We start from the raw sequence: 27721 nt of genomic DNA, 5'->3' as shown, positions 1-27721 counted from the left end.
GGCTGTGTTGTACGTCATTAATAATTTCGAAAAGGAAATACATGTGGCGACATCTGATGGGAATTTTTTAAATTAAACGTTTTTGAATGCATTGCATGCGGCTGTCAAATAATTTAATTTGAAATCAGTTTTGTTTTGCTCGGCCAGCTGTTTGCATTCGATATTTATCCTTATAATTTTTATTGTGAAAGGTATACCGACATATTAATTTTTTTTTATATTTAGTATTAATTATTTTTATAAATTACTAAATAAAATTTAGTGTCTTTTAATTAAAATGTGCTTAAAAAAATATAGAAAATTTTATTATAATGAGCTGAAATTTCAAGCAAAGCATTTTTATCGCTCTTGAAAGTCATGCAGAGCGCTAAAACATAAGAGCCTTGCCTACATGTTGAAAATGTAGGTAAGAGTTATCATTTATTTAAAATTTGTGATTTATTCAAAATTTTTACAAATCATCTTTGAAATGAATTAATATTTAAATAATTTTGTGGGTTTCGTAAAGCAATTTTTATATAGGCTCACAATTAGGTTAACAATAGAATTGCAATTGAAATTTGATTTTAATTTTGCTTAAAATTCATGTACGAGCTCTAAGCGTTTATTTATTTATTTATCTACATATTTAATTATAATATTAAAGATATGTGTGTAATAAAATTTATGAAATATTGCAGAAAAATTTAAACTTTCTAAAAAATAAAAATTAAGAAAAGATAAAACCGGTTTTCCGCAAAGATTTTAGTTTCCTTGAATTTCATCTCGAAATTTCAGCTAAAAATTTGTTATTAACATTTCTCCAAAAGCAATTTTTTCTTAGCAACATAAAAATCGTAAACCAGCCGGTTTTAATACCTTATGATGATTCCACCAGCTAAAAATATTAGACGCTTCTAATTTGTAAATATTGTACATACAAAAATATTTTATTTTAATGTTTTGAATTATGTTATTCATGTGCAAAATTAAATTATTTAAATTTTCAAACTATAGTAATAAACTCTGCCTTGGATTCCTTTAAGCAATTCAACCGAAATTATTTTCCCCAAAATATGTTTTTCTTTTATTGCCTACTTTACTTCGTATATCTGTCTGGCTTAGTTTATTGTACAAATGTATGTATATGTAACTATAAGTATGTTACTAAATAAGCATAAGCAATGTGGTAATAAATGTATATGTTATTATTTATTTTATTAAAGGGTTTTTGAACTTTAAAGAAGGATGAAAAATGTTGTAGATGTTTTATCAATTCAGTCCCAAAGAAGGGCTATAGAAGCCGCACAAAGGCCAACACCTACAGATTATAGGTAAGTTTAATGTTACAAGTATCTTTTACTTACACTTTTATAAGGCCTTAACTTTATTTGAAAAAAATTTATTAATTCTTGTTATGTACAGGTACCTACCTACATATTTGATACTTAATTTGGTTAAAAAAAAAAATAATTGTTTTTTTTTTTTTGGTAAAAGGAAATTGCAATTAAATTAAATAGGTACTTAAAAAAAGTGGCACAAGTATTCGCTGTTTGTTATTTGTTATTCAGGCAACACATAGGTGTTACTAAAATTAAAACTTATGGTTTCAGTTGTAGTATTTATTAAACACGATCTTACACCTATAGCTTTTTAATTTTGTCGATACGAATAACTGAAAACGGTCCATAAATGTCTTTAGTACACAAATATGAGTAAGAAGTTAAGTTTAAGTGCTTATCTTAATCGAAACTTCCAAAAACAAGAAAAAAGTAAATAATAGTAACATGTTGGAGTTAATTATTAATAAATTCACCTAAACATGTTTTATAGTAGGTGATATATATACAGGTATTACCAATGTACATGATAAAATTCTAGAATGTCTGAGTTTATTCAGATAAACAATAATAATAACAACATAAAAATAATCAACAATTTTGTATGTGTGCACCGAAAGTTGATTATTTTTATTTTTTTTTTTTTTGAATAGTTGGCATATTATCAGTCAATAAAATAATTGAATGCCATATTTTTCTATTTTTAGGAAGAAATCTAATAAAAATGGATTAGCATCAAGGTTTCTTTTTGAATGTGCTGTAAAGTTGGCCATGAAACCATTAACAACGGCCACAGCAGCTACACTATTTCATAGGTTTTTCAAGGAAGTAGATAGCTCATCATATGATGTTTTTGTTAGTATTAATCGTAATAAATTTTATTCGACAATTTTTTTACATTTTTTTATTTTGTCATTTAATTTTAGCTTATTGCTTCTGCTTCCATTTATTTAGCTGGGAAAATCAAAGATGATCCAGTTAAAATTCGTGATGTAATTAATGTTGCACATAATACACTTAATCGATCTTCCGGTCCACTTGAACTTGGAGATGAATATTGGTCGATGCGAGATGCAATTGTTCAAGCAGAATTACTTATTACAAGAATGTTAAAATTTGAACTAAATACTGTTCATCCACATAAGGTGAATTTTTTTTGTTTAATTTCTTACTATTTTATTAAATTATTCAAATGTTAAATGAAAATAATTTACTTTTAGTACATGCTTTACTACATGAAATCATTACAAGATTGGTTGGGACCAACTATTTGGAATTCAGCACCGATTGCAAAATCTGCTGCAGCTTTTCTTCAAGATTTTCATCATAATCCAGCTATTTTAAATTATAAAGCGGAGCATGTTGCTATTTCATGTTTATCATTGGCCCTACAAACTTATGGTATTCAAGTACCATCAACAGATGAAAATGATGATAAAGCAATTTGGTATCATGTTTTTGTTCAAGATCTAAGCAAAGATTTACATTGGGAAATAAGTGAAAAAATTATGGAAGTTTATAGTAATGAAGCTGAATTGGATGATTAAGATAATTTATATTAATTTAATATAAATAAAATGATATGAATAATTATAGCAAATAATCATAACAGATCATAACAGATGGTGAATGTAATATTAATGTTATATGAAAGTATTTAAGGAGAAAAAAAAAACCAGAGAACGAAAAAATATAAATAAAAACAGTCTTCTTTATGATTTTATGATTTTTAAAATAAAATTTAGTATTTAAATTTTCAAAGTATTTTTTAGTAAATAACATTATATACAAATAATTAAAATAATGCAAATTTAAAACAAAAAAAAAAAACAAATGTGATAAAAATTTCACTTTAAATAACCGATTTTATTTTTTTCGATAATATAGACTAAGAGAAAAGAACCAAACTCCATCATTTCATACTTTATTTTTCTTACATTGACTATGTAATCTAAAATTATAATCTTTTTTTTTTATATGAAATAAATAAAGAACTCGAGAACTCTAAATTGTTATGATTTAATTGTTATAAATTTGAAATTTTATTGTTTTAGGTTATTTTGAGATGACAGAGGTTCATTTTACGTTACAAGAGTAGGATTAGATTACATACTTCGAAAGTAACACGAATTGAAGAAGAATCAACTGAAATAAAAACGTGAATATTTTTTTTTTTTATAAATAAATCTTTATTTTTACATCATCATTGGTTAGTTTTATAAATTTTTATTTCTTTAAAAATTATTATAAATTTATTTTTTAATTGAACTAAATTATATCCGACTTTTGTATATAAAAAATATAAAAAGAAAAATAAAAAAATTAAATATAAATTTTCTTATAATTAAATTTACAATTATAATTACTAATTTATTTCATATTTATTATTTTTTTCTTCTTATTAGAATTTGAAGCAAATATTATTTTTTTATTTTAATAAAATAGTTGAATTTGAATTTTCATACAAAATAAAATGTAAAACATGAAGAAACTATGATTATTATATTTAATCTATATAAAATTAAAAAAATCTTGAATGGCACAAAATATTTCTTTAAATAAAATGTATATCATGTTTGTGTGTATAATAAACTTATTAAGAAATGAATTAAGTTGCCTATAATATAAATTGAACAAATTTTAATTTTATTTAAGAAATAATATGGTCTTTTTTAATGGCAAACATTAAAGTAATAAAATAGCTTCAATCTAATGATTGATTTATATTCTACAAAATATAAAATTAATTATATCTCGTTAAAAACCAGTAAAATTTCTTAAGTAAGATTGCCGATTTGTTTATAGATTTTATGTGGTTCATTTTAAAATTGATAGATAAAGAATATAAAAATAATAAATTATTTAAGAAAATTATAAAATATAGGAGAAAAACATATTTAAACTTTTACTGAAATATGCATATTTTTTATCTTGATACTTTATGTATAGTTTATTTTCATAGTTAAAATATAATTTATTATAGTTTTTATTAATGACATTTTAAATATATTTTCAAAATAATTTTTTTCTTTTAATTTCGATAGTATTTATTTTCAATACATTTTATGGTATTTTGAATAAGTTAACTTTTTATAATAATTTTTATGTTGTAAATGCAATACAATAATTACAAATAAATGAATAATAAGTATTAGGAAAATAATAATTGAAAAGAATAACAAAATCTCGCTGCCTTAGTTTTATTCTATATTATCATTAATATTTTAATTTAAAACTAGAAAAAAAAAATACATTTCTTTATTGATGATTTTAATAATAATCTATTATATGAAGTTTTTAATTCAAAAGATAATTAAGCTTAAAAATCTAAATACTTATAATATAAAAAAATTATTTACAGTCAAATGCTTTTTCATTTTTTATTTGTTTTGCTTGGAGAGCTTCGTTAAGCTTTGTTAATTCCTAAATATTATATTTTGTTCTTTATTTTTTTTTTGAAATTTTTTTTTATTTTCAAATTAATATTTAATTTAATTTTAGTTTAATTTATTTCCTTAAATATTTTAATGGCATATAATTTTTAATTTTTAAAATATATTTTATTACTTTAAAATTATTTTCTTTTATAAATCATAATATTATTTTCACAAAATATATTGGTCTTATTGCAATAAATGAAAATAAAATTTAAAATTTTAAAAATTAATCAAGTCTTGAAGTAAATTACGATATGAAATCACAAAATTTTTTAATTATTAAGGAAAAATTAATAATTATTTTTTTTTTAATATATGTAATCTTATATTAGGCATTTTCATAAACACAATACTGCAAAACGATAATGTGACACATACACAATATATTTTTAACAGTTGTATAAAAATATTTACTATTTTGAATTTGCAATTTACAATTTATTTATTTTGAACCAAATAGTGGAAAATTCTATTTCAGGGAAAATATAAATTAAGAAAAACAAAAAAAGAAAACAGAAACAAAAAGAAATTTTTTTATTTTTAAGTATAATTAACAGACGAATTCCTAAAAAGAACTGCAAAAACTAGTAAAAAAAAAAAGTACAGCTGATTTAACTGCACTAGCGCCATGATAATGTAAATATTTTTGTTATAGGTTAACAATGTTTATGAACGAACAGGCTTGGTTACCAAGATTTGTTTATGAACACAAATATAGTGAAGTTTTCGCTATATATCACGATATGCTACGTTTATGAAAAAGCCTATAATGTTTTTGTTTTAGAAAACAGATTATCCTTAAAATAAATAAGGAGATAATAGTGTTCGTATATGAATATTAAATATATTAATTATTTTTATCAAAATAAATACAAACAATTTCAATTAAATTGTTAATCATTTTGTAATACATTGAAAAGCAAAGAATAACACTTTTAACATATAAAATAACACCTATATTTTGTTAGTTGTATCACTTGATCATTGTTTTTTAAAAATATTGTAATTTTCTGAATAAAATTGGTTTTAAAATTTGAAATTCTTCTATACTGGAAACCAAAATATTTTCAATAATATCTCATCATCTCAAGTGATCCGACAAACATAAAATGGGTGTATATTTTGTTATTTATATAAATAACAAATTATTTTAAAATATTTAAGAAGAGCTTAATACAAAAAAATTAAATGTTTTTAATGTATTCCATGTTTATTACCAATTTATGAAAATTATCAATTATTCCTTTATAATTTAATTTATTTTGTCATTATATTGATTTTTTTTTTTTACTTATTATATTAACTAAATTAATACTAAAATAAATCAATATAAATAATATTTATATTTATCTAATATATACAAAATAGAAAAAAAATTATCTAGAAAATACATAAATTATTATTTTATTTAAATTAGAAGAATTTCAACAATGCTTGAAATGTAATATTGAAAAACAAATTTAAAAAAAATTATTATTTTAATCAACTAGAATTAAATTTATTTTATCAAAAATATTACATAGCAGATAAATGTTAAGTAAAAATGTAAATTAATAATTAAATGACGCGATAATTTTTCCGAAGTCAAATTTTTTTATGAAACCGTTCAATTCTTTAAAGAAGAAAGGAAACTTTTCAATCTTTATTAAAAAAAAATATTTTTTTTTGTTATTAAATTTAAAGAGTAATATCTTTTAATTAATTTATTATTTTCTGTTTTGTAAAGCAGTCAGACAAGTAATTTGGTCGGTTACTGTTATTGGTTGCATTATTTGAAAAATAATTATAATATATTTAAAGTTATAATTGAATAAATTATTTCAAAATTTAGAATTCAATAAAATTATTATTAAAATAAATATTTACTGATTATCACGTACAAATTTTTAAATTAAAAAAAAATTAAAATTTTAGCTTTGATAGCTATACATAATACAATTTATCTACTATTATCTGCTATTCTTCTTTATAATTTATAATTTTTAAGTAAATTTTGAAAAAAATTAAAAAATAAAAATTAAAATCTCACTATGGCAGGTTTCACAATAACGCACACTACTTATTCAAAATTGGTTATTCTTAAAATCTAAATACTTAAATATAATTTAATATTATTTTACTTTTTTGTTTATTTATTTTAACTTTTCAAAAAAATATATTTATTATTATATTGTTAGCTTTTGCCTTAAATTAATATTAAATTAAAAATTTTAAAAAATAAAAATACATAATTTATTATTATTTAACTAAATAAACTGTTAACATTCAAATTCACTGGCAGTTATCGCACTCAAATCTTTCATTAAACCTTCTAAATTAGCCATTTCTTGATTAAGTTCCTCAGTTGATGTACTGGGTTGAAGTCTCTGTATTTCATCTGTTGAATGTGCTACTGATGGACCACTTTGTAATCGATTCGTTGGTGTTGAATTTGTAAATGTTGGTTTTTTATATGGTGATGTCGTATTTTGTGGACGTATTGTTACAGCTGGTACTATAACATTAAAAAAAAAAAAATAATTTTGTAAATTTTAAATATTGATATTTATATATATGTATGTAATTTCTTATAAAGAACAAACCATGTTTTCCAGAACCACTCGATATTACTGGTGTAGAAACATTTAACGGTGGTGGACCTGGTACACTAAAGCTTTTTAATGGATGACCTCTACTTTTTGAACTATCCATATTCATTCCCGGTGGTATATACGGTGTATTTGGATTTCTGGAATGAACATTTTGGAAAAAAGAATTAATGCAATTTTTTTTTAAATCCGATTAATAAAAAAAATAGAATGCGTCCTCCATCCATGACAATGACCTGTTACAGGGCATTGCCGTGACCAGGATTCGAACCTGGGTTACTACGGCCACAACGTAGGGTCCTAACCACTAGACGATCACGGCTAATTGGAGAACTTGTTTGCAATTAGGTTTTTGATAATTTAAATCATTAAACTTATTGCTATTTACGCCTAACATAAACTTTCTCTTTTGTAATTACTAACAAAATTTTGCAAGATCTTTTTTTTGCGTATTGCAATATACGAATTTAATTGTTTAATGGAAACGGAATAAAAATAAAAATTATGTATGTAGTTGTAAAATGAAAAAAATATGCTAACAGAGTAGTCATCCGTCTGCTTCGTATATGCAATATTTGTTTCGCATTAATATTATAAACTGTTTAGTGATTCATTACTAGATTTTGATTACTTACGTGTAATTTGGCATTTGCTCGTAAGCGTTATATGGATGTTCCGGTGTTTGGGCTAATGAATTATTTTGTGGTGCAGACAAACTTTGTTGTGATAATGTTGTGTCAACATTCATATGAGATCGTGTTGAAACATTATATTGTGTTCTCGGATATTGGGGTCTTTCCATAGTTGAATTCATTGAAGTTGCTGTAAATATTCAATAAAATATATTTATTAGAGAATTTTTCAAAAAAAAAAAAATTAATTTTCAATTTTAGATAGAATACTAACTCATATAACCTGGGACATATGCTCGTTTATCTAAAGAATTTGTAACATGTGCTGGACCACCATTTGATTCACTATCATATTCATGTATTGCAGAACGTGGTAAAGTCATTGCACCACTGCTACTTGCACCATCACTACATCCTGTAATAATTTCTGAATTCAGAAATTAAAAAATAATTTTTTAACAGTTAATATGTGCGACAAAAAAAAAGCATCGAAAATTAAATAAAATATTTAACAAAATATATTAAACTAGTGCATTACAAAATCAAAAAAGAAAAAAAAAAGCCGTAGAAAAGACTACAAACCTGGAGTATGGTGGGATTTATCAATATTTTTTAATTCCATTTGTTCATGATGAATCCATAGATCTGGAGGTTTTGGTGCTCCAATATTATTTTTTTGATAGCTAAAATTAATAGAAATATTGGTAAGAATTCATTTTGAAAGAAATAATTAATTGTTACCTTTTCTTATTATGCTCTGGTGAAACTGGAGGCTTTTTATTACAAACCAAAACAATTACTGCTAATGCAATAAAAAGTAGAACAGCAGTAACTCCAATTATTGTATATAAAATCATTTGATTATCAAATCCTTTTGATAAAATATTTGTTTCTTGAATTAAAACAGCTGGGCCTGTTGTATATGAAATAAGTGCGGAAAATGGTGTATTTCCTTTAGCAGTTTTTGTCATTATCTTAAAATAATACGTTGTATATGGTTTAAGTCCTTTGATAACGGCAGTGTTTGTATCACCAATCACTTGTTCAATTTGCCAATCACGATCTCTTTTATTTATATCGGTTGTATAAAAAACTGAATAACCAGTAACTTGTCCAATAATATGTTTTGGTGGTTGCCATTGTAATAATACATTTTGTGGATTATATTCATCAACACGTACAACTAAATCTCTTGGTGGTGATAATGGAACATTTGGTAAAGTTGAATTTAAAACTGACATTGACCAAGCTGATTCACGTCTTCCTTTTACAACTTTAACAGCAAATTCATATTGAGTATTTGGTTTCAGATCAGTAATCATACAATTTAAATCAGTTGTATTATGATAACGATATCGATTTGAACCAACAGTTGAATAACGTACACTATAATGACGATTATCAATTACATGTTGACTTTTACTTAATGTTGTATCAATCCAATAAACAACTATTGATGATGAAGACATTGTAATTGCTCTTAAACCAACTGGAACTTCTAATGGTGCCGGTATATCTAATGGTTCTTCTTCACGTGTTTTAACATTATCATATATTGGTGGACCATCACCTTTAATATTTCTAGCTCTTAATGATATTACATATTCACTATTAATATCTAAATCTTTAATTTCATAATAACGATCACTTTCTTTTAATTCAATTGTATTCTCATCGGGAATTCCTTTTCCCCAACCTAATATATAACTACGAATTTTAATATCTTGTTGAGCTGGTGGTGCCCAATGTAATGCAATTTTTCCAGCACCTGGTCTTATTGAAATCCATCTTGGTTTACCTGGTACTTGAGTTTCATCTAAATCATTTTCTAATGTAACAACACGATGCCATTCTGTAAATGGACCAGAACCATTAACAGTCATTGCAGCAATTTTTACTTGATATTCAGAGAAACGATCTAAATTATTTAATTCATAATGTCGTATATTGGCGGCAGTAGTTTTAACTTGTGGTGCTTCTTTTAATTTTCGATAACGTATTTTATAACCATTTATTTGACCGTTACGATCTTCAATTGGCGGTGGTTCCCAATGTATTGTTATAGACTTGAAAAGATAATAATTTGCATTTATTTTTTTTTGCAATAGGCTAGTAATTTAATTTTTAGTATATTGTTATACTTACCGTTGAACTGGTAACTTCTAAAGTTACATTACTTGGTGGTTCAGATGGTGTCGATGAAAATGTTTTAACTTTAATTTCATTTGAACTATCACCCATACCATTTTGATTAAATGGAACAACTGTTATGGTATACTCAGTATATGGTCTCAATTCACTTAAAGTTGTTGTTAATGTTGTACTGTCAGCATACATTTCAGCACCACTTTCATCCTAAAATAACAGAATTTTAATATTATAAAATATTTTTTTTTTAAATAAATTTTGGTTATTGTATAAAAGTATTTAATTTCATATTAGAATATAAAAAGACAAAAACAAAAAATGAATAAAAGCAGTTCTATTTTGAAGGTATCCTAGCAAAAATAATATAATTTTTCTCACCTCTGCATAATATATACGATATTTTGATATAATTCCATTAGTCACGGTTGGTGGCTGCCATTTCAATAAAATTTCTTTATGGCTAAGTGCGTATCCTTCAACATTTTGTGGTGGTCCTGCAATATTTTCTTCTGGTTGTGTACTTACTTCTAAAACCTATTATATAATAAATATGAAAAATAAGTAATAAGCAAAAAAACAAAAAAAAAAATGGAATGAAAATTATTGAAGAAAATTTTTTATGGTACAGTAGATGTTATTTTTCTTTTATATTATTTTCTTTAATAACAACAATAATAATAATAATAATATTAATAATAATAAAAAAATTACCTCAGATGATTCTCCTTGGCCATGGTTACTGTTACCAACAACACGAAATTGATATGTTTTTCCAGGTAATAAAGATTGTATATTAACTTGTTGATCATCACGAGATTTTGTTTGAATTTTCCGTTCTCTATTATAATGATGTTTGTGTGTGTAGGTAAGTATATAAAAAGAAAAATCCATAAACACATTATATATATTTTTTTTTTTGGGGGAAAATTATGGATATGTGAAAATAATCTTATTTTGTGCATATTTATATGATAATAGAATTTATTTCTTGATTTTATTAGAAATAATTTAATATAGAAATTTGAAGAAATAGAAAAGGTATAACATTTAATGGAAGTCAGTTTTGATTTTAATAAATTTAATAAGGGAATTTAATTAAAAAAAATTTAATTTTGATGCCCGTTCTTTGGAGTATAATGAAATTCTCCTTTTGAATATATTAGAATTATGAAATTTTACTTTAGCCTTCTGTATTATGTAAAATTTATTAAAAACGATTTAATTGAAGATTGACGAAAGTAAATAAGCATGTTCCAAAATGTGGAAGGGAAGTTACAACAAGAGTACAACCTTCTTCTATTCTAAAATAACAGGAGCGAACTAAAATTTTAATCGTTTTTATACCCGTACGAACGTATATTCGAAGGATATACTAAATTTGCCTTACAATTACAAGAGTGTACGCTTCTGATTAGCGTCAAATTCTGAGTCGATTTAGATTTGTCTATCCGTCCGTCCGTTTGTCCGTTCCAACGATAACTTAAAAAATAATTGAGCTAAGTTCAACAAATTTTCATAAATGATTTATTATAGTAAATGCCAGAACCCTATATTTAAATTAGATATGATTGCGGTATATGGCATAATTATTCGCACATAGGATAACAAGTTCATACGGGTATCACAGATTTGATACGATCAACTCTATTCTTTCTCGTTAATTTCTAAATTTTAAAAAATGTTGTCATGCAGTGCCGAAAATTTTATTAGTCCTTGATTAATTCATTAGTGTATAATAAGTGAAAATTAATTTTCAACTAATATACAAGTCGATTATTTTTTAAATATAAGCCATTATAGATGAATGATATTCAGGGCATTCTTAATTTATGTATACCAATACCTTATGTAACAGAATAGGCAAATTGAAATAATTTATGTAAAAATTTTGAACAAAATTAATTTATATGAAATTTATTAGCATAGACAAGAATCAAATGAAAAATTTGACTTTTATCTGATGTTTCGAATAATAAACTACATATTCTAGATTTGATATTAGAATTATTTTGTATAATTAACAATTTAAGAATTAACAAGCTTCATTTACATAAAACAGAAATCCAATTTTATTCTAAATTTAAATAACATGTACATATATAAGAATTACAAATTTTAGTAATTCAAGTGTTGCTTGCATTATTTATAAAAAAATATTAATAACCATTTTCCGCTTCTACAAAAAATTTTCAACTTTTAAAGCAAATGAAGCTTTTTAATTCTTAAATTGTTAAGTATACAAAATAATTCTAATATTAATTCTGCAATATTATTGGAATATTTCTGGAATATTATATTGGAATTCTGGTTTTTCTCTTATAATTAAATTTTCATTAATTATTTTGTATTTTTAAAAAAAGTTATCATTTATAATCCTTTTTACTTTTATTTTATTGCTTCCTGATATTTTATTATGCTTTTTTCCGCAAGAAGTTGAATTTAAGCATAATTTATGTAAAGTACGTACTCAAACATGCTAATGTATTTCTAGCTGTAGTGTACATAAATGGAAGATATCAAATATCTTATAAATAAGAGTTATGAGAAAATAACTTTTCTAAGGAGTCAACGACAACAGTTATACAGTTATACCTCCGGACAATTTTTTTAACAAAACAACAGCGTTTTGTTTGTATAATAATCAAAAAGGTACTTAAAATGTTCTTATAAGTTTTTGTTTTGTAAATTTTGTGAATTATTTGATTATTGTTGTTATTATTTAGTTTTCTTTTCCAGACGAAAAATTTTTTCCTATATTTTTTCTATATTTTTTCCATGTGTAGGTACGTGCGAGGATTATTTTCCACTTAATTTTTTTTTTTTCGTTGTCGTCGTCATATTTTTCGATTTTCTTAATATTTTTCATTTTCATTGTTTCAATTTTGGTCGATTTTATTACTGTTTCTTCACTTGACTCTAAAAAACATTATAAAACAAGGAAAAGAACAAATGAAAATATTTTTGAAAATGAAAAATCTTTTCGGAAATGATTTTCAATTCTAAAAATATACCGTTAAATTCCTAATATTATATTTTATAAAGGAGAAAATTTTTATTTCACTCAAGGGAATTATTATTCTTTCCTTTTGTAAAGAAAAATAAGTGAAAAATATTTTTATATAAACATTATAATGTATAACAGTATAACAGAAAACTTTAAATTTTGATAAATAACAAAAACATTATTATTATATTTTTTTTTGTTTATATTTACGTTATGTATAACACTATAGAGGTGATGTAGTGGCGTATGCATACAAATGTTTTTGGTAGTTTAAAAAGGATGTACACAGGATGAAAAACAAGAAGAAAACAGAATAGAAAATATATATATATAAAAAGGATACCATTTTTATTAAATAAAGTGTAAAATTTTGTTATGTATATTTATTTTTCTTTCTTTTATATTTTTTTAATTTATTGCTGTTATATGTTCGAATTATTATTAAATATATGATGTTGCATATCATATACATACATATATGTATATTATATGGTTAATATACTAATAGGGCGGTACTGGATGGGTTTGATTAAATTTAAAAAGTTTGATGTCTAAGAAAAAAGAGAAGTCGTTTGTAATCAAATTTTGAAGTAAGAGAATTGAAGAATTTGAGAGAGAATATAAGAGAAATGTATGAAGTATTAGAAAATATTCTCAATATTCTATAATATAAATATAACTATTGTGAATTTTTGGTTATAAAATTTGATAAGATAATATTGTATGCATTATATAAAACAAATTTTGTAAGCACCGCTTTAACATTTAAAATTGAATGCACACTGATTTAAATTGCATTTATTACAACGGGCTTATGATGTTTTAATGTACCGCTCGGGGGAGTCGCGTCAGCATAACCTAATGAAAAAATACAATTGACGAAATAAAAAGGAGCTGAAAGTAATAAGGCAATGAAGGGGCTCGCAAGAATAAGGCAAGAAATTTTGATTACTATTTTATTTTAACTTGACTTTTATACATGTGTGTGTGTGTGCATTTGTTCCGTGAACAAACGAGATGCCCAAAAACACACTACGGACATTAACATGAAATTTATAAAATAATTAAATATATACCCTGTTGCCCATTAATTTTACATTGCATAAACTAAGTAAGCTACACCAATAGTAAAGGTGTTGCATCCCATTAGTCATGGTGACAGACAAATATATATAATGTGTAGTGTGTGTTCATGTTCCATATTTTTTTTTTCTATAGATATTCGTATATACGTACGCTACATGTATTTTATAATATAATCTTTAAGAACATCGATATTTTTTTACAATGTTCCTTCCATGAAAGTATATGCACAATGTAAACAATAAATGAATAGCATGTGTCTTATTTTTAAGAAAGGATGTTGTCATAGTCACGTTTAAATCATACACATTATTATATATATATATTATATATACATATATATATATACGAATATGTTATATCATGTTCCATTATTCTTTATTTAATATGTAATAATATACATATATTATATAATATGTACTATTGTGAACATTACTTATTATTATTAAAAAAAAAAAAATTTAAAGTGAATATTACGTATATGGTATAAACGTATTATAAGTTCTGTCAAATACATACATACATTCACTTTAATGTGTGTACGTGTGTATTGAAATAAAGTAACGATAATAAGACGTGCTTGAATGTATATAGATTAAAAAAAAAAAAATTTTTTTGTTCTTTACAAGAGATTCCAAATTAAATAATTTTATTGTAATTTAAAAGAATTTAATTTATTTATTTTTTTAAATTTTATTCAACAGATGGCGTAATGTTATGTTATATTGAAAACGAAACTATAAAAAATATTGTAATTAATTAAAAATTTTGCAGTAATTTGTTTTTTTTTTTAATATGAGGCAAATCATGCAATATTTTTGCGTCGAGGTTTTATTGTTTGGCTCATATTGTGTCATTAATTTTAAAAAATTTCAACTTGTATTTTGTTAGCTTAATTACTATGTATATACATAAGTACTCTAAGTATAACAGTTCAATTGCAGTTTGATCTTTTTGCGTTAAAGTTTAATTAAATTTTTCCAAGATGGTTTCTAATCAGATTTATGTACAAAATTTTAATTTAATTAATATTATCGGGTTACTGTTTACATATGCACGGAAAATGCTCGTTACACAATTGAACTAGCTATTCTTACTAAAACTATACCCCAATATTATAACAATTTCGTGCACCTATCCAAAAACCATATTTTATTTGTTCTGTTGGCAACCTTAAATTACATGTAATAAAATATACGCTAATATATTTTTACATTTTTGATATTATTACGAATTTGAAACGTGAATGAAATTATTTTTTTTTTTTTTGCCTTATAGGTTTTCTTTTATATAGGTTTATTGTTGAACTGTGCCGTAAACAAGTTAAGTTAACTTTTATATTGAAACAAATAGTTTTTCATTACTTTGATTTTATTAGCATTTATTTTTTTCATTTTTTTTTATGATTTTATTTTGTATTTACAAAAGTACTTGTTTTTGTAAAAATAATCGCTTCCAGAAATAAGTAGAATTTTATTTTTTTGTTTTTTGTTAAAAAAATTCTGATGAAGACAAGTTATAAATTTATATTACAAAAAAAAAAAAAAAAAAAATGCGTAAACATAAAAATTTTTTTTTTTTTAAAGGAAATCAAAGTTTTTTTTTCAGAATTATTATTTTTTTTCTTTAAGTAAGTAGGTGTAGTTAGGGTTGGAACATCGGATAAAAAAATATATAAAACGACAATATTAAAATATTATTAGTTGTATTACATGTATCGTACGGCAACAACAGTTGAAGTATTCACGGTAACAACAACGGTAAATGAAGTATTCATATACCAACTTATTGTAATTTTGATAATTAATTGATAATGTTATAATAGATAAAATCGTACATTTAACATTGGAAGCAAAATTATTTCAAAATATTTGAATGACATAAGATGTGTCGGTAATTAGAAAAAAAATTTTTAACAAATTGATTTCTACTATAAAATGGATTCCCAAAATTTGTCCCAAAAAATCTAATTACATTATAAAGTAATTAAATGATAGTTTTTTATTTTTCTCACTAGAGTCAATCTGATATGTCAGACATCGATTAAAAATCAGATTCATCTGATTTGTGCAACACACACATAAGAGGGATAAAGAAATTTTGATTTAAGTTATGATCAGAGTGTATAAATGTTATGTATGTAGAGCGCTTTTTCAAACCACATTTTTGTTATACAAACAAAAAATTTTCCAAATTTCGATGTCATTCTAAAAATAACATTGCAATAATATTGACATTTTCTCAATATTTTATGCTCGGAAATTTATCGATGTTCGATATTTCGATATATGTACATAAATAGGCCAAACCCTAGTTGTACTTAAGTAATTACGAGTATAACCAAATCTATATATACAGTACATATTATATACATACGTTACGTATAAAAATATTCTTCTAAAAGTGAGGTGAAGGGTGTTGAATTTTTATATTTTTAAAACATTTTACTTTTTAAATATTTTATAAAAAAACAACATTTTTAAAGGTGTTGATTTTCATTTGGAAAGTTACTCATACATATATAGGTTTACATTCGTATTATGTGTTATGTTATTAATGTTATTATATATATATAATATAGAGATGAATATTATGTGTTTGTGTATTGAGGAATGGTTTGTGAATAAAATAAAAGTTTGAATTTCAAAAGTATTTCGATTACTTTGAGTTTTTTGTTTTTTTTTGTTTAAGAAGGCGTAGGGTTCTAATGTAATACGATATAAAAATTAAATTTAATACAAAATTTATAATACATATTTTTAATATATTTAAACTTTAATAAATAATGTAGTTAAATTTAATATTTAATAATTTAACAAAACAATTTAAATATTGTTATTTGTATGTTTTTAAAATCAAATTGAAATTGAAAAATTGAATTGAAAAATTCAAGATTTTAAGAAATTTTAGAAGATATTGAAATTATTTTTACTAAATAATTCATTTACTCTTTTTTAATAAAGTTTGAAATCAACTATGGGCTTACAGATTGTTTTTTTTTTTTTTTTCAAAATCTAGAAAGAATAAAATATTTTTTATGTTAAAAAAATTAATTCTCGAAATTATACAAGCTGTTACTCAATAAATTTATTATTCACTAAATAATAAAATTTTTCATAATATGGCAACATTTTGGTTAAGACTATTTATTGGTGTACTCATTGATCATTGCCTCTCCCCTATGAAAAAAATGGCTATATTTAAAAGAATGGGCAAAGAAGAAGGTATGAAATTGCAAATTTATTTTCGGAAATTGGTGAAACGGTGGAGCATTAACTGTGCGAATGCGATGTTGTTTCTAAATTGAAACTAAAATATTTCGAAAGCTAAAAATATTCGAATATCCTGTTAGAATCGAATGTCTTTCAGCTTTTCGATGTTTCTTTAATACTGTACTATTTTCATATAGATCTAGGCCATATAGCCCTCGTATATTTTGGGATATAATAATTATTTTCGATATTAAATATTTTAAATATTAAGAATATAAAAAATTACTTTTTATACATTCAAAATGATATTTAATTCACAAGCATTATGCTTTTAAATAAAAAATCACTTACTTTTTATAATGAAAAAAAAAAATTTAAAATGTCATTAATATTTAATTTTGGTTTTCAGAGTAAATTTTTAAAAAAAAAAAGGAAATTTTTACTCAAATTTCCTTTAATCAAAATTATAAGCTAAAAATTTTTTAATATTTTATATGACAGCTCAGTATAAGAGTTTTGACCTAGTTTTTGTGTGTAATTTTAAGAATATTAAAAAAAAAATATTTTTTTGTAATCTCTTTGTTTTTTTACGTTTTCTTTAAATTTAAATTACTGTGATTATGTCATACTTAATGTTAATAATCTTGAAATTCTTATAAATTCAAGAAAGAAAAAATCAGGATTATAAAACAAAAATTTCTTTTCTTATGAAGAATTACTTTCTACAATTCAACAAATTGTTTTTTCCCCCAAAGGATATTCAACACTTTGTATACACCTATACTATATTTGTGTGTTTGATTCCTGTTTAATTATAAGTATGTATATATAGGAACTTATAAAATAATGTATTGTTGTTGTATTATTAAAGGATTATTAGAATTTGCTGTAAAGGACGCCTTTTCTATTGTATTGAATATTAAATAATATGCATGTAAATGTAAGTGTATCTACTTATATATGTAGTTATGGAAAATAAATAATACCTGTTTTTATTTTCTTTCTTTCAATTATAAAAATTATACCACAAAAAATTTCCAACCCAATAATTTATGAGAACATATAAATGCGAAATATTAATAAACAAATTGTAATTTTTTATTGCAATTCAGAATTGTATGCATGCATTATGAAATGCATGTCTGTAAAATACAAGTGCATTTGAAAGGATCTTTGTAAATGTAAAAAATGTAACAATCTTGTTTATTTGAATGAAATTATATTGAAAATTTTCAATCTATTTTATTATTAAAATAGCAAAATTAATGGTAGGATCGGTGCTATAGTCTTCTTGAATTGAAAATAATTAATTTAAATAATTTTTAGATTTTTAAAAGGTTCAAGGGACATAATACTAAACCTTAAAGTCGTATATAACAAAGGCTCTAATGGTGATTACAAAAATATATAGAAAATATTGTGTGATAATAAATTGTACGATATTTTAAATGGGAAACACTCAATAGATCTGTTTTCATGTATAAAATTTGAGATTTCAATAACGCATTGTGCTCATTGCGTACAGTCAAAACTCTTTAAAATAGGGCACAAGAGCTATAATTTGGATGTTAAAAATTGGCATTATTTTGTGATTAAAATTGTAAAATTTAAATTTTCGTTTATTATTGGTATAGGTAAGAGAATAGGTAGGTATAGGTAGTTGAAAATTTATATTAAAGTTGGCATTGCGATAATTGCCCTCATTATTCTAAAACAAATTCATTGCGTGTTATCTTGATAATTTATGTTAGCATAATTGTTTTATAATCCTATACCCATTATACGAAATGGGTATTATAAATAGAAAATTCCGTTTTATATCCTTGGAAAATTGTAAATAAATTTTATAAATAAAATTCGAATTTCTAATTTTCTAAACGTATGTGTATACTTAAAGTGTGTTTGTATAAAAATTTGAATTTTAAAGGGAATTTAAGTTTTTATCATAATCTATTTGCCACCGAAAAGAATGCAATTAAAATTACAATTGAAATACAAGTACATATTATGTAAATTTTTTTTTTGTATGTGTTTCTGTATACACAGGTGAATCGAATATCCAGAATTAAATTTGATATACGAAATGAATGAGCATTAACCGTAAAAAAAGTAAGTGTTTTCTTGTGCATATATTTGTCTACAAATTGTACATAATATGCAGTTGTATACATACATATATTAAAGGAATACAATTGAAATAATTAAATTTCTATAGGATATGCTTAAGCACACACAATATTATGTAGATGAAAATGTGAAAAAACAAAAAATGGTCAACCAATTTTAAATTTTTATGTTGAGTTAAGAATTAAAAATGAAAAATCTCAATGGAAAAGTAGGAATTTTTTTTATTTCATAAATAATTTCGAAAAATATAAGCATTTTATGTACATATGCTTCTACTTAAATGAATTTTTATGTACTGAAAGCATTAAAACATATTTTTGTGATGATAAAAACATTATGTAAATTACAAACACTCACTTTTACATATTTTTGTTCTGTAGCGTTACATTTGAGTTTTAAAATTGTAGAATTATGCATATTATTCAGAAATTTTTGTAAGCCTCTCTATATGTGCACAACGAATTGAATTGTACAAAAATTTCAATAGAGAACACATTAATTAAGGATTGTGTAATATTTTTTGGAAATTTTTTAAAAATGGAGTTTTCAACTGTAATATATTTAATTTTTAATAATCTAATTAATAAGAGTTATAAATTTCTAAAATAAGAACTTAAGTGTAGGGCGAGAATAATTTTGTCTTTAGTGTCTGTTTAGATAGGTCTTTCACAAACTTCATAAAAGCTATGTTTGACGTACCAAGCAGCATCATTTATTCCGAATAGATTTTGTAAATTTTTACTAAATTTCTAATTATAAAATGAATCCCCTATTTTATTTTGTTTACTCTTTTATAGGCCAATACAAATATTTCAAAAAAACTTTTGAATGAATTATGGGTTTTTAAGAAATCCTAGCGATATTCTAAAGTTTCTAATGCACAAGATTAATTCATTTGAATAAACAGACATAAATTAAAATTTGCTCCTATATTTGTTGTATTTTTCTCAAACATTAAAACAGACAAATAGCCAGGAAACTTTAAATGCAACGAATAAATAAAAAATTTTCAATATAATTGTCATTGCAGGATTTAACAATTAAGGTTTTGTCCATGTATACGTTATGATTAAAAAAAATAAAACCAGAAAACCAATATTACAGTTTCTATTGTATTTGAAATATTTTATGAAAGAGGATATAAAATATATTTTTGTGGACAAGTCCGAAAAAGAAAAGAAAAATAAAATTTTTTAGAAAATTTACCTTTCACTTGTATGCATTTTATAATAAACTGAATATGATATTACTTCATCAGGATTCTTTAATGGTTCCATCCAACTGAGTGCTACAAATCTTGGTTTAACAATTTGTGCTAATAAATCTCTTGGTGGTCCTGGTAATGGTACACTTGCCAATTGATTTGCATCTAAATTTGAATGATATTTTTTTGTAATATTTGGTAATAAAGAATCAAAATTATCATTATCATCATCATTATCAATATCGTCGTCATTATCGTCATCGTTATCGTCATCATCGTCATCATATGAATTCACTTCTTGATGTTGGGATATTATAGGATCATTTATTAATTTTGTTGTTTTTGAATGAATTTTTTTTTCATTTTCATGCTCTTGATGATGTTTTTTTAATTTAAATTTTTTATCATTAAATGAATTTAAAATTTTCTCTGGATCATCACCTTTTTCAAATTTAACAATATATTCTTCATCATCATCATCATCATCATCATCGTCATCATCATTATCATCATCATCGTCATCAATATCATCATCATTATCAATATTTGTATCATTATTATTATTATTCTTTGTATTATCATTTGTATCTTCATCGTCTTCATCATCAATATCAATTGGTATATGAAATGTGTCATTTTTGTCATAATCTTTATTATTATTATGTTTTTTATTTTTGACATTTAAATTGTCAAAATTTTTATTATTGTCATTGTCATCGTTATCGTCTGATAAGTCATCATAATAGTCATAATCATCGTATGTCTCTGTATTGTCTTTTATATTTTTATTATTATTTTTCATATTTTTTATTTTTTCAATACTTTCATTACCAGTTGATGAAAAATCAATGATTTTTTTTTTATCTTTTGACAGAAGACTATCAAGAGCACTCTTTGAAATTACTTTATTATCGGCAATAGATTTTGAACGTTGTGTTAATGTGTCACCAGATTTAAATACACCTTTTTTATTTGTATTATTTATGGATGGTGTTTGAAGTGATTTTGTTGTTTGTGATTGTTTTTTATGTTTTCCTAAATTTTTTTTGGCGTTGATAGTTTTTTTTTTTTATCAAAGGATATGAATGGGAATTTGATTAAAATAAAAAAAAAATATATAAATCAAGAAGATAAGAAAAAATTAAAAAAAAAAGAAGGAAAAAACTTAATATATAGAAAATAAAAAAAAATTAATATTAAATCGAAAAATTAAGAATCAAATTCAGAAATGAAAAACTACAAAATAATGCGTTTGTATTAAGAAAGTAAAAAAAAATAGATAAATATTTTATAGAACTACTGTTAGAGTAGAATTTCGGAAAGCTATTTTAAAAAAAATTTAGTTTGCCAAAAATATGTTGAATTAGAGTAGAATTCACAATTAAATTTTATGATTTACAAAATGCTAGAAATTGCTTGCAACAAATTCTCGACATAGAATATTGTTGAATAGAATGAGCATGTGGTGTTACATTTCAGACTTGAACATTTCAATTGTCTTCAGCAAGATTTACTTATTTTAAAAAATTGTCATATTTATAATATTTTTTGAAAAAATTGTGATCTAGACAATTCAGACAGATTGTATCCTACATTTTTCAAAAAAAATAAGCTTGAAACAAAAAAAATTTTCGTATTTCCAATATTTTTCAAATAATTTTGTGTTCCAGGCAAACTTGTTTTCGTATGTCATATATGTACCTTTTCCGTGAAAATTGCGATGAATTTCTTAAATTTTTTAAAATAGCTTATATTACTTAATTTTAATAAATTAAAAAACCACAACAAAACATAAGAAAATTTGAATAAATAATAAAATTAATTCTAATAAAATTACAAAATTAAAGTCCAAAATTGTGTTATCAATGAATGAGTATACGAGAATTTAGCCAATATTAAGTCCAAAATTTGAAGCTTACAGATTCTAATGATTTTTGTTTATACTATATTAACCAGCACCAAGAAGCTTTCATATTTTTTTTTATTTAAATGTTAAAATTTTGAAAATATAATGTGCGAATTGAAATTTTGAAATTATTAATTTTTAATATTAGTAATTAATAAATTTTTTGAAAAAAAAAAAAACAAATTAAACCCTTCATATAATAACTTACCCGGTTGTGTAATTTTTAATTGTGCTGAAGCTTGAATACTACCAGCTGGATTACTACCAACACATTGAAACATACCAGCATCAGATTTTAAAAGACCAAGAATTTTTAAATTATGACTGCAAAATAAACAATATAAGAAATATGATAACAATTATTGTCCGAAATTCAAAGCAAATCAAATTTTAAATATGTAATACTTACCCTCCAACAATTTGCATATATTCATTTGGTGTAATTATATCACCATTTTTTAACCATTTAATAACAGGTTTCGGTTTACCACGTATCGAACATTCAAATTCTAATTCTTCTTTTTCAAATGCAATTTTATCGGTTGGATTTTGTACAAATTTTGGTGGTACTTGCACTTGAACAGTTGCTTCAGCATCTAATGAATCAACAGAATTACTTGAACGACATTGATAATTACCAGAATCAATATCTTCAGCTGATGATATTTGTAATGAACCAGAACCAATTATTGAAAATCTTGAATCTAAATCGCTAAAATTTAAAAAAAAATTTTTTGAAAATAAGTTCAATGAAGATTTAAATTTAATTCATAACTTACTTTAAATCAATTTCTTCACCATTACGTAACCAACGCATTTGTGGTTTTGGTATACCATTTGCAACACAATTTAATGTTACAATATCACCTTCTTTAACAGTTTGTGGTGATGGTCCAACTAAAAATGATGGCGCTTGAACATTTTCATTAATATTATTTGATATAGCTGGAATATTGCCATCATTTATATTATTATTTGTTATATTTATTGTTCCGATACCATCATTATTATTTATAACATTATTTGATGCTGATTTTTTTATATTTAAATTTGTTTTACTACTTAATTTAGATATATTACCAAATGTAACATTACATTGATAGATACCACGATCAGAATTTGTTATTTCATCAATTTCTAATGCACCATTTGGCATTATAATCATACGAATTTTATCCATTTGTAATGGTTGTTCATCTTTTAACCATTGTATATTATATTGTACACCTGATTGCATTTGTCCAATCATACAACGAAAATATGCTGTTTGACCAGGTAATAAATATAATTCAATGAAATCTTGATTTAAATCTGGTAATCTAGCTATTGATACAATTGCTGAACGACTAACTATTGTTCCAATACCATCTACACTTAATAAACATTGATAGGCACCAGTTAAACCACGATTCTCTTCAACTGAACTAATATAAAGAGAACCATTTTTCAATTGTGTTCTGAAATAAGAAAAAAAAAAAAACAGAATAATAAATGAAAGTGAAAATTCGATTGAAAATAAATGAAAATATTCTAAAAATTTTCTATTTGAAATTTTAATGCTATACCTACTAGCAAAATAGTAAAAACGTGAGAAAATTTTGTGAATAAGTCGCATATGTTTAAATAATATCAAAATCGATTTGAAATTAAATTTAAATTTTCTATTTTTAATAGATAATTGCAAAATATTGCAACAATTATTTTCTATTGAATTTGTGATTGTCACATTGTAAAATTCATTGTTCTTGTGTTCCAGACCTTCGTATAGCATTAAATAAATTCATGATTTTTATCTATGAAATTTGTTGTGATTTTAAATTGAATAATTCTTCGGATTAAATTAGTTTAATAGTTTCTTTGTCACAAACAAATTCAATAAATTTTGAATTTTATTTTCTGACTTGAATTTTATTTGTCAATAATGAAAATTAACACAATTCGATTAAATATTTTTAATTTGTGTATTGAGATTAGGAATTGGAAGTTATTTGAAAATTTTCTTCCATTCATTAATGTACACGTACTTAAGAATCCTTAAATTCTAGTAAGAGGAATAAAATATTTATGTTTATTAATCGACTTATAATATAGTCTACTAATTTAATTATTAATGCAAGTATTCTGACAACAATAGCATCTATTCACTCAATAAGAGTGTTGTATAATGTAATTAAAATATAAACTGCTTAATATGACTTAAATATATCCCTTACAAATTTGCTTGTATATACGAGTACCATGATAGAATTTTCATTTTATAATTATATTTACATAAATTAATTTTAAATTTTTAAAAACATCTTTTATAACAAATTGTAATTGATATAAATCTTCTTAACAAAAAACAAAAAAAAAAAACATTCTTTTACAAGAAAATTTGTTATACACTTGTAGTGTCAGAAAAGAAAACTTTTCTAATTAAATTTTCATTAAAATATTAGACGACAACAATATAATTTTTATACTTCAATGTAAATGTTAAAATATTTTGTATAATTAAAAAATTCTGAAAGAAAACAAGTCAGTCAAGTCTTACGGTGACATTAATCTAATAAATTTTAATAATAAACCATCACTTCTTTTTTTCCTCAATTTTTTCTATTTATGTTATCCTTCTTTTTTTTCTAAAATAAAATGGTTATTGTTCTTTGATTCTAAAAAAAAAAATATTCTTTATTTTATACAACATTAATTGCATAATAAATTTTATTCTTTTAAAGGTGTAATATAATATAGAAATAAAATCTTACCTAAATGTATCACCTACTATACCAATATCTTGGCCATCTGGTCCTCTCCATCGTATATTTGGTGCTGTTTTACCTTCTTTTAATGCACCTTGTTGTACTGTACCGCTACATTGTAATAAAACAGAATGCCCTTCCGGGACAACAACATCAGACGGTTCAATAGAAAATTCTAAAGCTGTATGCATGAAAAAGACGAAAAAGAAATAAAATAATAATAAAGTTTAATTAAAAACTTTTGAAAATTACAAAAAATACAATATAATAGTAAAAAATAGCAAGAAAATCAAAACAAAAACAAAAGTTGTAAATTACAATAAATTTTGTTGAGAAAGAAAAATTTTGCAAAAATTTTTTTATTTAAAAATATTTTCACTTCTTTTTGTAAATTTTAAAATTTTTCTATATACTTGTACGGTTATGTGTTTTTCAAATTAAAGTATGAATATTTTCTACTTTCAGATTGTATCTGTATAGGTGCTATGATGCTATGCTCGTATTATAGCAGGTATCCTTGTAGTTCTCCTATTATTTTTCTGTTATAATCCGTTTTTTACAAATATTTTGTTAAAAAAAAGAATTTAAGATAAAAATCCTTTGGTACTTGAAAATACAATGAAAATTTTACAATGCATTTTGGTGTAAAATGTTTAATCAAGTTAAAAACTAATATTTTGCTTGTATAAATTTGTGAAATTTGTAATATACACAGAGGAAACAACTGGAATGAAAATATTTTAGTCCAGTTCTATAATTTTCCGATAATTTTCAAAACTTGAAAAATTTATTCTAAAAATTAATGAATTTAAAAAGAGGGACACAATAAAATTAGAAAAATAACCTGCTGGACAAAAGACCAGCAGGTTCATTTTTCTAATTTGATTTTCGCAATATTTAAATTGATTGGAGTCAGTTTCAGAAATCAAGTTAAATTAATTGTTTACTATCTGAATACATAAAGTCTTAATAAAATTTAATAATTTATAAGAATATTCGATAAATTTTTAATTCTGCTTCTAGATTGCAACATCCACATCTATTGCACTCACTCAAAACTATTTTTTACGTCTAAAGCACTACTTATAAACCAACTCTACTGATAAAATCGAGTATTTTGGGTGGTTATTGTTTATATATTCAGCTACCACAGTGGTGAAATATAGCTAAAAATTAATATCGAATAATAGTATAACATAATTGCAAAATACTACCTTATATATCCAAATATTTGATTATTTTATAACACCACAAAAATATAAAAATAGCAAATATAATTTCAAATACATTGTATATATTACACACAACATATGACTACTGATAGTGAAAAACGTCACGACTGACAGTACATCATAACCTAACAAACCATGAGTTGAGAACACAATGAAACCGTCGAACACAGTGACGGCGTCACGCTGCAAGACGGAAAGTAAAAAAAGGATTTTACAATGCAGACAGCTACGGTAGGCTAATCACTATCTAGCTTAGTGAATTTTCGTTCGATTAACAATTCATAAACAGTGCCTCGGATATCAGATCGAAAAACGGTAATGACCATTAAGGATTAGAATTGGAAATTGGAATGTAAAAATGCTAAAAGAAGTATCGCGACTAGCCCACGAAAAACTTTAAATTTCCGAGTTGAGGTTCTTGGAATAAGTGAAATGAGGTGAAAAGTCTAATAGGGTGGCACGCGATTTCTGACAGAATAAAATTTGTAAAAATACACACGAGAATCCGAATACAGTGTTACGCTCCCGCGCACAATAAACAACAATGGCGAGCGTCTGGTTGCGACATGTCAAGAATACAGTATAGTGATAGGCAGAACCATTTGCCTGAACAGGTCTATAAATAAATACACATGAACGTCGCCAGAGCAGCGCAGCCAAAATCAGATCGACCACATATGTATCAGTAATAGATGAATGAACAGATGTAAGAGCATAGAGAAGCACTGAAGTGGGCTCTGACCATTGGGTTACGGCTATAAGAAGTCGTAATACAAAGAGAAAAGGAAAAATTGACACTCAAGAGCTTAAAATTGAGAATACATAATCAGAATTCGTATCTAAAATTGGCGAAAAAATTAGAAACCAGACAATTCGGAGTAAAGAAGATATGCAAAACAAATTCAGTCAAAAAGAATTTATAGTTAATTAAATTGAATTATTCCCTAAGATCGATTAAGAATTTTCCATTTAAAATTTTCATTCATTATAATTTTTTATTTATAAAACTACTTAGTCAAGTTAAAATAGAAAAAAATCACCTCTTGTAATTTGTAACGAAAAATGTAAAATTACAACAAAAAAAA

The 27721-nt window shown here is 23.8% G+C and overlaps 2 protein-coding genes and 1 non-coding gene across 3 annotated transcripts in view; 1 reads left to right on the top strand and 2 right to left on the bottom strand.

The window, feature by feature from the left end:
- The first annotated feature begins 133 nt into the window (after positions 1–133).
- On the top strand, positions 134–2975 carry LOC129612264 (cyclin-Q). The gene is made up of 5 exons (XM_055525818.1): positions 134–191; positions 1206–1313; positions 2027–2174; positions 2246–2464; positions 2540–2975. Exons 2-5 carry the CDS (start codon positions 1228–1230, stop codon positions 2864–2866), a joined length of 780 nt encoding a protein of 259 aa, XP_055381793.1. The 5' UTR covers positions 134–191; positions 1206–1227; the 3' UTR covers positions 2867–2975.
- A 3664-nt stretch (positions 2976–6639) lies between these two features.
- The window catches only part of LOC129612243 (neogenin), a 139947-nt gene continuing 118865 nt past the window's right edge, over positions 6640–27721 (bottom strand). Inside the window, exons 2-15 of the mRNA XM_055525784.1 lie at positions 25411–25585; positions 23440–24117; positions 23070–23372; positions 22869–22984; positions 20757–21789; positions 10836–10962; positions 10503–10658; positions 10122–10331; positions 8718–10042; positions 8559–8659; positions 8251–8403; positions 7980–8166; positions 7339–7484; positions 6640–7250 (exon numbers count right to left, since the gene is read on the bottom strand). Coding sequence (XP_055381759.1) covers positions 7015–7250; positions 7339–7484; positions 7980–8166; positions 8251–8403; positions 8559–8659; positions 8718–10042; positions 10122–10331; positions 10503–10658; positions 10836–10962; positions 20757–21789; positions 22869–22984; positions 23070–23372; positions 23440–24117; positions 25411–25585 — 4946 coding nt within the window. The 3' untranslated portion in view covers positions 6640–7014. The remainder of the gene's footprint in view (positions 7251–7338; positions 7485–7979; positions 8167–8250; positions 8404–8558; positions 8660–8717; positions 10043–10121; positions 10332–10502; positions 10659–10835; positions 10963–20756; positions 21790–22868; positions 22985–23069; positions 23373–23439; positions 24118–25410; positions 25586–27721) is intronic.
- On the bottom strand, positions 7595–7666 carry Trnah-gug (transfer RNA histidin (anticodon GUG)). Its single transcript has one exon. It is a non-coding gene; the product is annotated as a tRNA-His (tRNA).

This window comes from Condylostylus longicornis, unplaced genomic scaffold (genome assembly GCF_029603195.1).
Source record: "Condylostylus longicornis isolate FDR11 unplaced genomic scaffold, ASM2960319v2 ptg000064l, whole genome shotgun sequence".
Classification (NCBI taxonomy): domain Eukaryota; kingdom Metazoa; phylum Arthropoda; class Insecta; order Diptera; family Dolichopodidae; genus Condylostylus; species Condylostylus longicornis.
The sequence above is the reverse complement of the archived record's forward strand: the minus strand, read 5'-3'. Positions and strand labels throughout refer to the sequence as shown.

What these genes read in the sequence shown, in the direction of transcription:
- LOC129612264 (XM_055525818.1), top strand. Translation starts at nt 1,228, where the DNA reads ATGAAAAATGTTGTAGATGTTTTATCAATTCAGTCCCAAAGAAGGGCT. An exon ending in CCAACACCTACAGATTATAG is followed by an intron (nt 1,314 to 2,026) that starts GTAAGTTTAATG and finishes TTCTATTTTTAG; the next exon opens with GAAGAAATCTAATAAAAATG. An exon ending in ATACTGTTCATCCACATAAG is followed by an intron (nt 2,465 to 2,539) that starts GTGAATTTTTTT and finishes ATTTACTTTTAG; the next exon opens with TACATGCTTTACTACATGAA.